Raw genomic sequence first — 12535 nt, 5'->3', positions numbered from 1 at the left:
TGCATCAGAATGATTCGGGATGAAGGGTATGGTATTGAACATTATTTGTTGCTGTTGGAAAACTACAAACACTGATTGGGTATGTTGGAGGAAACAGGAAAATGTTTTCAACTGGAAACGGGACAAAGTAAGCGGGCATCATTATCATCTGAAGGACTGCAGGATAAGGCAAAGCACAGGACACAGGCAAAAATCATAGAATCACAGAATCATAGAATCACTAGGTTGGAAAGGACCCACTGGATCATTGAGTCCAACCATTCCCATCTATCACTAAACCATGCCCCTCAGCACCTCATCCACCCGTCTTTTAAACACCTCCAGGGAAGGTGACTCAACTACCAACCTGGGCAGCCTGTTCCAGTGAAAGATGCTTACACTTGGTAAAAACTGTATAGTCATTAAATAGTCTGTGAAGAATTGTTTACATTTCTTCTGAGAGCATTGGATTTACATCCAGAATTATACTTTAGCACCACACTACACCAGCTGTTTATATAAATAGATACTGCTTAAGTATGCATATGCATACATCAACATATTACTGAATACAGAAATGCCTCCTTTTATGGTGCCTATCAAAAACCTTGGTCTTGATAAACAAGTCACTTACCGTTCACAACGAACTCCGGTATAGCCTTCTTTGCATAGACACTGGATTTCTTCACCATTTGCCACACAGCCAGTTGCAAATCTTTGAGAAGAAGTAAAAGTATTATTGTGAAAACATCATCAAATAGGTTTTACACTCTAGAGACTAAGCTCAGTTAAATGCGTTTCAGATTTAAAAGTTTTTACACCAGCAAATTACTTCTCAGCTAATTTAATTGCCTCTAGATAAATTGCTATGACTATTTCTTTGAAGTTTTATATTTTTAATCTAAATTCTTTCCTTAGTGTAAAATTATTTCCTGACTGGCTGGACTGACTATAACAGTTCACTACCCAAAGGAATGACTAAAATAAACCTGAATAGTAATGCTGTAAAATAAAAAAGTCTGAGTAGCTATTTCATGTTACTAGGAAAAGATCAATAGCCTGTGCTAGACAACACCTTCTACTGTTTGGATAGATTTTTTGTTTGGTTGGGGTTTTTTTGGAAGAGGGGATTATGGATAGAAACATTAGAGGATATTTTTATATGGCTAATATTGTTTGATTGGGTTATTTTTTTAACCAAGGCAGAATAAAGTTGTGCACCATTTTGGAGAGCTCCAAAGTACATCTGGTTAACACAATGAACATTTTTGTCCACATTCATCTAGATGGAAATTTCCCTGTGAGAAGAAACATTTTTTTGCTCATGTTTGGGAAGGAGCAAGCAAGAGGTGAAGCAGAGAGAGGCCATGTTTGCTATTTCCATTTTTTAATCTATGACAGACTTGCTTTATCCGAAGACAGATGTCTGCACTAAGAATTACACATAATTTTGACTAGGTGGAAATGTCAGGAATGGTATTTACCACTATAATGTGCAGCTATAAAACTGCACAGCTTTATGGTCTCCCTAGGTATTTCAGCACTCTTAAAGTAAAAGATGACTAAAAATATGCTCAGTCAGCCTCAGGCAAGCACCTGCAAAAGAGGCCAATGCTGTCAAAATCAGATCTATCAAAATTCTCTGATAAATGAAAAACCTGTCTATTGCCTGACAGTGTAAATCTCTTACTTAAGGCTACCTGGTGTTTGCTAATACACCTGGAAATTACTATGTGGTGCCTTTAGCAATTTATAGGCTAGGGTTTTTTTTTAGTATTTGTTATTATTTAACCCATTTCACATTTCAGAATCGGCCAATGATGACAAACAATGTGGCTAAACATATCATGCATTTAAAATGCAGTTTACTGCCCAGTTTTGAAAGCCTGGAAACCTCATTAGATCGAAGTAAATTTTATTTTTTAGATTTCATAGTGTTTGCACTTCAAAAGGTGCTTTCTCCTGAAGAGCAATCATACTCTTTCACAAATCTAGATATGTTTTTCTATTATTTTTGCATCTTACTAAATCTTCTGAATTCATATAAACAGCTTGTTTCATCATCATCACTTATCTCCTAGCCAGAGTACTGGTGTGAAATGTGACACTAAAGATAACTTCCATTTTGCATTTCAGTAAACAAGAAAGATTCTGGATATGCCCAGTAACAGAAAAGACTTCCACCCTAGATTTCTCACTACGGAGCAGTTACTGGTGGTTTTGTACATAAGCCCATGACAACTGCTTGGGGCTCCTATAGGTGATGAGCAGCATGCCTTTGTGGTTCAGGAAGAGAGAGAGGACTGGAATACTCAGCCTGTGAAGAAGGGCAATGCCATGAGACAGACCACCAAGTTACTGCTGGTCTAATGTGCCTCAGTGGGTCTGATGCCCCACTACGCTGGGCAATAGGAGTATACAGATAAAGATCATTATCTTCCTATGGTAGCAGGGTCTGTGATTATTTCTTTTTTTTTAATCCTCCCCGCCCTGAGTTCTTATGACCTTTTACTGTACCTGTTTGTATAGGGGCAAGGACACACCCGGCAGGAACCTTGAGTGGCATCTCCAAAATAACCATCTTTACAGCGCTCACACTTCTCCCCAGCAGTATTATACTGACAGTTCTTCAAAATGAAACAAGCAAGACAGTTAATAATGCTTTACCATTCAATATGGCTTTACTATTACTTTAAAAAGATATAGTTAATCTACTCAGAGGATACATTCTTTTCCTCCACATAATCAAGCACTAATTGCCAAACTGCCTTTGTGACCAAAATAGTCATCCTCTAATTGTAGAAAGCACAGTTTGCTCACTGTTATGGAAAAGTAAGAGATAAACAAGCGTCATTAAACATATTTTTAAAGAAATTCAATTGGATGCATAGTTTGTTAAGGGACATTCCATTAGTGCACTCTCTCTGTCTTAGTATTTCAATTAAAAACCACTATGTTTAAATGGAACTTTAAATTTTGCATCCTAACTCTAACTAGAAGGCACATATAATTTAAAAGCATGCAATTAGTTGAGCCCAAGTACATCCTTAAAAAAATCCATGAAATTAGTACAAAAAATTATTTCTCCCAGTAGATTCAGATAAAAGTTGAATTTCATGTTCTTTCTCCACAGTATGTGTTATCTGTATTTATCTGGGGTAACTGGAATAAATAATGAAAAGGAAAAGCTGGGAAAACAATTGAAACTGATAAAACCGGGCCACTTTTTCCATGATAAAATTCTTGGGAATGATACCTTATTTTAGAAACACTCTTATTCCTAGTGCTGTCTAGTTGTCACACCCATTTAGACATTACAGGGCAAGAAGAAGCAAGTTGTTTTTGCATTATCTAAAGTACCTAAATGCATCCTCTACAAAAAGCTCATGGAAAATCCAGACAGTTTCTACATAATTACTGCTAATTCTTACAATCCTGAAGAATAAATTAAACTGCAGAGCAGCAGAAGAGATGTATTTAATAATATTTGTTGCTTTCCTCTTGGAGCAACCTAATGTGCCATGCTGTTCCTCTATCTATGTGGCATACAAGAACTGGATCAGAGTAGCAGCTCTCTCATGGATCTTCCTTCAAGTTTCACAGGGCCAGAGACACTCCTGGAGTCACTATATCTCCAAACCACAAACTACTGCAAACCCTGAGAGGAAAACTCTCAGCTGACTCATATGCACCCATATGGTACAAGGAAGCCAGAGCAGAACATGTCAGGGCCACAACAGAAACACCGATGCACATGGGATTACACGACATGTAAAAACACATCATGGCATGAGCAAGTAGCACCACGCTGCTGCCAAGAGAATGTGTCTTTCCGGGTGAAAGGCAGGGACAACTGGGACGCAAAGCCCAGTTTGCGGCAGAAGGCCAGCTTTTCGTTACAGATAAGAACCAGTTTTTCTGTCTTCTCCACTTCCTCCTGCGCTCCATTCTCCTCCGCTTTCAGCAGCACAGTAGTGCAACCCTCTCCTTCCACCAGCAGGCAGTGGCACAGGTATATTTGAGCTGGGGAGGATTGCAGCTGCCACAGAGGAATAAGTCAGCCTGGGCTCAGCCTCACAAAACCTTCCCTGGAGGCTATCACTGGAGAGACGTTGAAATGTGAAGGTATTGGGGTCTCGTGCTCCAGATGAAGTGCAGTAAGAAGGAGGCCAAGCAAGCAGTTTGCTATTTTGATATGAAACCTAGCAACTCTGCATTCGGAAGCTATCTCATCTTCTCTGCAGCACTACAGGTCTTTGTCCCATAGCTCCTCTACAGAGAGACAAACTTACTCGTTAGTAGGTGGAGGCTCATGATGGAGATACAGGCCCTCTGGGCTTTCATTTTTCACCACGTTATCCTGGATGACTTTGCTTATCCTAAATTTTGTCCCAGGGCCAAGCATTGATTTAGCTCTACCTGAAAGTTAACCCAGCCGGGAGAAGAAGGGGACACAGAGAAACCTAAATTATATAACTCATGAGGTAAAAGTGAATTTTGCAATTTTTCTTTATATTTTCCATCTGAAGTAAAACTTCCTCATGCTTATAGCTCTGCTGCAGCACTTTCCTGTCACAGCCTGCCCTGCCTCTCCAAAGCAGCAGCCTGTAAGTCATCCTCTAGAATGTGCTGATTTGGTTTATAATTTCCATTAAGGCAAGAGGGTTCGTTGAGACGAAGTTGGGGGGAATGACAAAACGTGCAGGAATGCACTGCAGGCAGAAAGGCTGCAGCATGAACAAGGAAGAAATAACAGAGAAGACAGACCATTAAAGATGTTGGCAAGGTTCTTATTTACACAGTAAAGAAAAATTAGTGAAATGTTTTTAAGTGGGAATCATTCAGAACAAACTCTTCAAAGAAGCATGATGGACATAAGCCAGAGAAGCACAGTGAGCCAATGTCACACTTGCATTGCTACGAGGGCTGATCAGCTCCTGCGAAGCTGCTTCAGGTTTAATGCAGTGTGCTAGGGAGCAAAATCCACCCCACTCTGTCTTTTGTAACAGCTTAAATTTTCTAATTAATCTAACTTTTATCCTTTTCATCTCATCTTTATTCCAACATCTTTTAATTTGCCTGGCTGTAAATTAAGATCAGTAGAGTTTTACTGACACTGACTGAACTAGAGATTCTGCAAAGGCTATGCTATGCATAAACGTGCTGTTTGTCAGAATTGGCAAATCCTAGTACATATGTATAAAACTAAAGACTGCATATGCCAAGATAAGACCCACATTTATTATAAAAAGCTGCAAATACTTATATGTACACTAATTTGGTGACTTATCGTACCATGAACTAACAAAAATTATAGGGGAAAGAAGAAAACAAAAACAAGGGCACATATTACTCTACTAATCCAGAGATACGTTAAACATACATGGAATTGTATGCAACTTAGGCTCATTAACAGTACAAGATATAGAGAATGAGGCACGCAAGGGTTTGTTCCAGTTGCCAGGAATTTAACAATACTGTATAGTTTATACTGTAGTAAAATAAATGTTTTTTTCTCCTTTTTAAAAAAATGATTTCTCCAATGTTAATGTTTACTTACAATACATTTTCCAGTACCATCCTGACACCTATTTGAATTTCCATTGCAGTTGCAGGGGACACAGCGTCCAGTGAATAATCCTTTATTCTCACGATAAAATCCAAGGCCACATTCCTAGAAAATAAGAAGAGAGAAAAAAAAAAGCAAAACACTGAGTGCTGGTAGAAAGAAAGTTTTACAGGTTATAGGAAGGTTTGCCATTTCCAAGGAGTAGTAGAAGTATTCATTTCCTTCTAAACTCTTCTAAGCCTGTATTGTTGAAACCCATATTGGTTAAATTATCGGTATTTTAACTCAGTGAATATTCATGAATGAGATGGACAAGTTTAATTTTAATCCTGTGCTCTACACTTTGTGGTAATTTGGATTTCATCATTTTCACTCTAACCTCAGAGCAAAACACATTTCCTGTGGCTATATACAAAGAGGTAGACTATGACTTAAACCACCGAAAAACACTGGAATATAGATTTAGACTAGTGTTCTCAGAGAAGAAAACATGGATATTTCACATATTAGCAAGTGGTTAAATGAAATCTTGATATTAATTTAACTACATTGTACTCCTTAGAAATCCTTCTGATGAGATATCTTTTACATGAAGTCATCATGGCTTACACAGTAAGTCTACCTCAAGCTACACAGAGCCATGCTTAGACAGAGCTAGGTGATCTTAACAAAACACACAGCAGTCTAATTTCTAAGTACAGACTTGTCCCAGAGACCCAGGAAGCATGAGAAGAATGTTCAGCTATTGAGGGCACAGGAACAGGAACACAGTGTGCCATATGAAAGTCAGGTTTAAATAGAGGGCTGAATGAGAGGAACATTATGAATGAAGCAAGAGACGAAGTTTCTTAGCCTCCACAAGGAAGGCAGTCACTAATATGTTATAAACAGGTTCTTGCTTGGCATGGGGAGGGAAAGCACAAGGAATTCTTCCCAGTCATGCAGCCTTCCTGTACACAGACCAACTCAAAAATTCATGCCCACCTTCTCTGCTCAGCATCCTCCTGGCACACCAGCCACACCAAAAATGACCAGACATAAGTCTATCCCTTCTATTCCTTTGCTCCTTTTCACAGCTAACTAAGCTGGTATGGTGCAAGAAAGATCAGAAGTTGTATGGAAGAGGGGAGAAAGCTGTGTTCCCCACGAAGTCAACAGCTTCCAGGGTCCTGCCTCCAGCAACGTACTTCTGCACTGCACTTCAACCTCACCTCTACCTCATCAACAGGGGCTGGCCCCGGTGACATTCAGAAAACAAGTGATAATTGAAGTTTAAAGCCATAAATCTTCTCTAATAGTAATTGCATGATCAAGACTGATGGGACTTTCCTGAAGAGCAAGGGGTTTGTGGGATGGTATCTCAAATCATGTTCCAGTGGCGTGAGGTGTAAGCTTTTATGCAGGAGCAGGATTAATCAGTGGATTTATCAACCATCTAACTACCACAGAAAGAAAAATTCACCTGTCCCAAAGCAGATACCAAAAGGATTACTGAGTTACTTCTGTTTACACAACAGTTGCTAGTGGCAGCTTTACCTTCTCATATGTGAGATAAATGGGGAAAAAATATGCATAATATTAACATCCTCAACAGATTTTCATAGTGACTTCAGTATGAGCAAGGACTGAATTTAGAATAGGCATTTGAAATTTTTCAGATGTATTTTTAAAATAGTGAATATGTTCGTTGAACAACAGGGAGCCAATACATACAGCTTCTGAAGAAACCAGGGCCTGAAATTAAATAGCACAAGCAAGTAAAACACAGGCTCTAATAAATGCAAATTCTCATTTTGAGAGCAAAATGAATCACTAGTTTTAAAAATACATCCAAACACTTTTGGAAAAAATCTATGCAGCTGTTTGTTTTTCTCTTTATGTAGTCTTTAAAACAACACATTTGGACTATGTAGGCACTTTGTTTTTGCAACAGCATTTGTGATACTGAGAAATTGATTCCAGATGAAGATAGAACTCTAGGCACTTTTAAGCACTTAGGAGTGCAGGTTGACTGTTTTCAATTTAAAAGCAACTTCTTGGACACACTTTTGTTAGCAAAGTAATTTGAGATACAAGATTAGCTTTCTTATTACTTTCATGTTAAGTAGCATCTAAGTTGTTATCAAATCAGTTCATTTAAGAACAAAGAGAAAGAAGGAAGCAAGTGAGAAAGGGAAAATTAACAAATTACCTGTCTTAGGTAAAAATCCCTTTGAACTTGTTGCTGCTGACTTCCCTGTTGAAGTTGAGGATACCATAGCCTCTGTTGCATATCTTGTGCTAAACAATGCCCCAGGGTTACTAACATGACAATCAGCCATCCTGCATTCCTTGGCCTAGCTGCTTGGGCCATCATTTTACTTTAGCTCCGCTGTGAACATACGCTGCTATCCTTTTGGCGCTCGTCTGTTCTCTCCCTTCTTCTCCAGCTTCTGACTCAGATTAATAAGGCTCTGCGCTGTGACGGGCCCCACCTTTAAACTCTATACATGAGTCAAGTTGTACAGCACACATTACTGTTCCTGAGGTTAACAAGTAACCCTGCAATTCCCGTAGTTGAATATATACCTAAGTCAGGGTGTGGCAGGCATCACCTAAGGCAGCCAGACAGAGCTAGGTGATTAGAGCAGTAAATCACTGCCTGAGTAATGCTGCATAAACATATAGGGCTTAGGAACTACCCAGGTGAGTGTCTTGATCACTTCCTTCAGCTATGGATTTTCACCAGGTTGTATAAAAAAACCCAACACCTTTGTTTATAAAGGCAGCATCTTTAATGAAATGGGACAGCAGTAGGAATTTTAGTCAATATTCATCAATTTGTGCTTGGTACAGAACATCAAATGTATGAAAAATAAGTTTCTAGAAATATTTCCTCAATGGTATTTGATAGATAATGATGTGCTGCCCTGAGCACTGGATGCACACACAAGATATAAGCCAACCGTAAATGTTGTTTTGTTCAATCTCTCCGCAGCTGATCTGGCCTAGATTCTTTAATTCTCATTTTAAAAAATCACACAGAATCACACAGAATCACAGAATAACCAGGTTGGAAGAGACCCACCGGATCATCGAGTCCAACCCTTCCTATCAAACACTAAACCATATCCCTCAGCACCTCATCCACCCGTCCCTTAAACACCTCCAGGGAAGGTGACTCAACCACCTCTCTGGGCAGCCTGTTCCAGTGCCCAATGACCCTTTCCGTGAAGAATTTTTTCCTAATGTCCAGCCTAAATCTCCCCTGGCGGAGCTTGAGGCCATTCCCTCTTGTCCTGTCCCCTGTCCCTTGGGAGAAGAGGCCAGCTCCCTCCTCTCTACAACCTCCTTTCAGGTAGTTGTAGAGAGCAATGAGGTCACCCCTCAGCCTCCTCTTCTCCAGGCTAAACAACCCCAGCTCTCTCAGCCGCTCCTCATAAGGCCTGTTCTCCAGCCCCTTCACCAGCTTGGTTGCTCTTCTCTGGACTTGCTCCAGAGCCTCAACATCCTTCTTGTGGTGAGGGGCCCAGAACTGAACACAGGATTCGAGGAGCGGTCTCACCAGTGCCGAGTACAGAGGGAGGATAACCTCCCTGGACCTGCTGGTCACGCCGTTTCTGATGCAAGCCAAGATGCCATTGGCCTTCTTGGCCACCTGGGCACACTGCTGGCTCATATTCAGTTGGTTGTCAACCAACACACCCAGGTCCCTCTCCTCCAGGCAGCTTTCTAGACAGACTTCTCCTAGTCTGTAGCACTGCATAGGGTTGTTGTGCCCCAAGTGCAGGACCCGGCACTTGGCCTTGTTAAACCTCATGCCGTTGGACTCAGCCCAGCTGTCCAGCCTGTCCAGATCCCTTTGCAGAGCTTCCCTACCCTCCAGCAGATCGACACTTCCACCCAGCTTAGTGTCGTCCGCAAACTTGCTAAGGGTGCACTCGCTGCCTTCATCCAGGTCATTGATGAAGACATTGAACAGGGCTGGACCCAGCACTGAGCCCTGGGGAACCCCACTTGTCACTGGCCTCCAGCTGGATTTCACACCATTTCCCACCACTCTCTGGGCCCGGCCATCCAACCAGTTTTCCACCCACGAGAGCGTGCGCTTGTCCAGGCCAGAGGCTGACAGTTTGTCAAGCAGAATGTTGTGAGAAACCGTGTCAAAGGCTTTACTGAAGTCCAGGAAGACCACATCCTTTCCCTCATCCAGCAGCCGAGTCACTTTGTCATAAAAGGTTATCAGGTTAGTCTGGCAAGACCTGCCTTTTGTGAACCCATGTTGACTGGGCCTGATCACCCAGTTCTCTTGCATGTGCTTCATGATAGCACCCAAGATCACCTGCTCCATGACCTTCCCTGGCACTGAGGTCAGACTGACAGGCCTGTAGTTTCCTGGATCCTCCCTGCGACCCTTCTTGTAGATGGGCCGGCCATCAGCCGGCCATCAGCCGGCCTCCAGTCCAGTGGGACTTCCCCAGTCTTCCAGGACTGTTGGAAGATGATGGAAAGGGGTTTGGCCAGCACATCCGACAGCTCCTTCAGTACCCTTGGGTGAATCCTGTCCGGCCCCATAGACTTCTGGCTGTCTAGTCGGGCTAGCAAGGCTCTGACCACCTCCTCTTGGATCACGGGAGCCTCATTATGCTCCTCTAGCTCCTGGGTTTGTACACAGATGGAACAACCCTCCTTACAACTAAAGACTGAGGCAAAGAAGGCATTAAGTACCTCAGCCTTTTCCTCATCCCCTGTCACTGTTGTTCCTTCTGTGTCCAATAGGGACTGTATAGTCTCCCTAGTCCTCCTTTTATTATTTATATATTTGTAGAAAGATTTTTTGTTATCTTTCACAGACTTGGCCAATCCAATTTCTAGCTGAGCCTTAGCCCTCCTGATTTTTTCCCTACACAATCTCACTTCCCTCCTGTAGTCCACCCAAGAGGCCTGTCCCTTCTTCCAGAGCCCATAAACATTTCTCTTCCTCTTGATATCCCTCAAGATCTCTCTATTCAACCAAGCTGGCTTTCTCCCCTGCCGGCTTTTTTTCCGGAACATGGGGATGGCTTTCTCCTGAGCTGCTAGGACCACCCTTTTGAAGAGCTCCCAGCCCTCCTGGGCTCCCTTGCCCTTGAGTACTGTCTCCCATGAGACTTCGCCAACCAGCCTTCTGAAGAAATCAAAGTCTGCCCTCTGGAAGTTTAATGCTATCATCTTGCTAACTACCCTCTTCACTTCACCTAGAACAGAAAACCCTATCATCTCATGGTCGCTTAGTCCTAGGCGTCCACCTACTGCCACATCCCCTACAAGGCCTTCTCTGTTCACAAACAGCAGGTCCAGGAGGGCACCCTCCCTTGTTGGTTCATTCACCAGCTGTGCAAGGAAGTTGTCTTCCACGCACTCCAGGAACCCCCTAGACTGCTTCCTTTCTGCTGTATTGTACACCCAGCAGATATCAGGAAGATTGAAGTCTCCCACAAGAACGAGAGGCATTGATCTAGAGATTGACCCCAGCTGTTCATAGAAGAGCTCATCAGCTGCTTCTCCTTGGCTGGGTGGTCTGTAACAGACTCCCATCACAAAATCTACCTTCTGGTGAGCTCCTCTGATTTTGACCCACAGGCACTCAATCTCCTCATCACCACAATCCATCTCAATGGAGTCCAAGTCCTCCCTTACAAAGAGGGCTACCCCGCCTCCTCTCCTACCCTTCCTGTCCCGCCTGAAAAGCTTATACCCCACCATAGCTGTACTCCAGTTATATGAGTCGTCCCACCATGTTTCCGTGATGGCAACGACATCATAGGCTCCTTGCCCTATGATAGCTTCCAGCTCTTCCTTCTTATTTCCCATGCTGCGTGCATTGGTGTAAATGCACTTCAGCTGAGCTGCCGAGCCTTCAGCCCTCCTAGAGGGAACAGGGTTCGTTCCCAACTGCCTGGTAACTGGAGTAGCTAGCACCAGAGTGCCTGCATCTCCCTTAGCACCCTGAGGTGTGTTCTCCCCCACTTTCTGTGTGGTGAGGTACTGGTGGTCCTCACCCGCGCACCCTCTCCCAATCACCAATTCCCCACATCCAGGCTCGTTGATGTCTAGCCTGGGCTCAACCCCCTCCCGCTTCACATCTAGTTTAAAAGCTTGATTTATGAGCTTGGCTAGGTTTTTAGCAAGGGCTTTAGCCCCACTAGGAGACCCATGTGTCCCGCCCTTAGCGACAAAGCCTGGGGGTGCGTGAGCCACCCCATGATCAAAAAAGCCAAAGCCCCTCTCCACGCACCAGGCTCGGAGCCAGGTATTAATCGAATTCTTCATCCTGGCTTCCCGCTCCTCTCTATTTAGCATTGGGATGGAGCAGAATACTACTTGTGCCCCAGAGCCCTCCATCATTCTCCCAATGGCCCTGAAGCCATTCTTGATGGTTTTGGCCTTTTTGTTTGCTAGGCTGTCATTACCAGTTTGGACTACTATCAGAGGATAGTAGTCTGTCTCATGGACCAGGGAAGGAAGTTTTCTAGCTACCTCCTTCCCTGATGCCCCCGGTAAGCAGCAGACCTCTCTGTGGAGCGGGTCCGGTCTGCAAACGAGTCCCTCCATTCCTTTTAGGAGGGAGTCCCCTACAACAATCACCCTCCTCTTCTTCTTGATGGAGGATGTTTTTATCTTTTTCTGAGAATGGTGCAGCCTAGGGAAGGATTCTAGGCTGTGGGAGCCATCATCCTCATCCTCAGGGCTGGATTCCACCTGCAGCACCTGATACTTGTTCGCCAGGGGGATCTGGGGCTTTGCTGTCTGGGTGAGGGGAGCAGCTTTCCTTCCTCTGGCAGGAACTTGCTGCCACTCCCCATCTCTTGTTCCCCCAACCATGCAGTTTGCAGGTGGATGATGTTCTGACACACCAGCCCCAGCAGGCTGCTGGGTTAGTGAGAGGGCCCTGCTCCACTGGTCAATCTCCCTCTCACACTCCCTGATGGTCCTCAGCCTCCTCACCTCCTCTCTTAGCTCCTTCAC

General features: G+C 43.3%; 1 protein-coding gene across 5 annotated transcripts in view; it reads right to left on the bottom strand.

Moving 5' to 3' along the window:
* LAMA3 (laminin subunit alpha 3) overlaps positions 1-12535 on the bottom strand; it is a 119179-nt gene that overhangs the window by 32408 nt on the left and 74236 nt on the right. For all 5 annotated transcript variants that reach the window (XM_069853983.1, XM_069853984.1, XM_069853985.1 and 2 more), the window contains 3 exons: positions 5540-5653; positions 2497-2606; positions 614-694 (listed from right to left, as the gene is read on the bottom strand). In XM_069853983.1, the coding sequence (XP_069710084.1) occupies positions 614-694; positions 2497-2606; positions 5540-5653 (305 nt within the window). The remainder of the gene's footprint in view (positions 1-613; positions 695-2496; positions 2607-5539; positions 5654-12535) is intronic.

The sequence above is a fragment of the Phaenicophaeus curvirostris genome, chromosome 3 (genome assembly GCF_032191515.1).
Source record: "Phaenicophaeus curvirostris isolate KB17595 chromosome 3, BPBGC_Pcur_1.0, whole genome shotgun sequence".
In the NCBI taxonomy this organism is placed as follows: domain Eukaryota; kingdom Metazoa; phylum Chordata; class Aves; order Cuculiformes; family Cuculidae; genus Phaenicophaeus; species Phaenicophaeus curvirostris.
The sequence above is the reverse complement of the archived record's forward strand: the minus strand, read 5'-3'. Positions and strand labels throughout refer to the sequence as shown.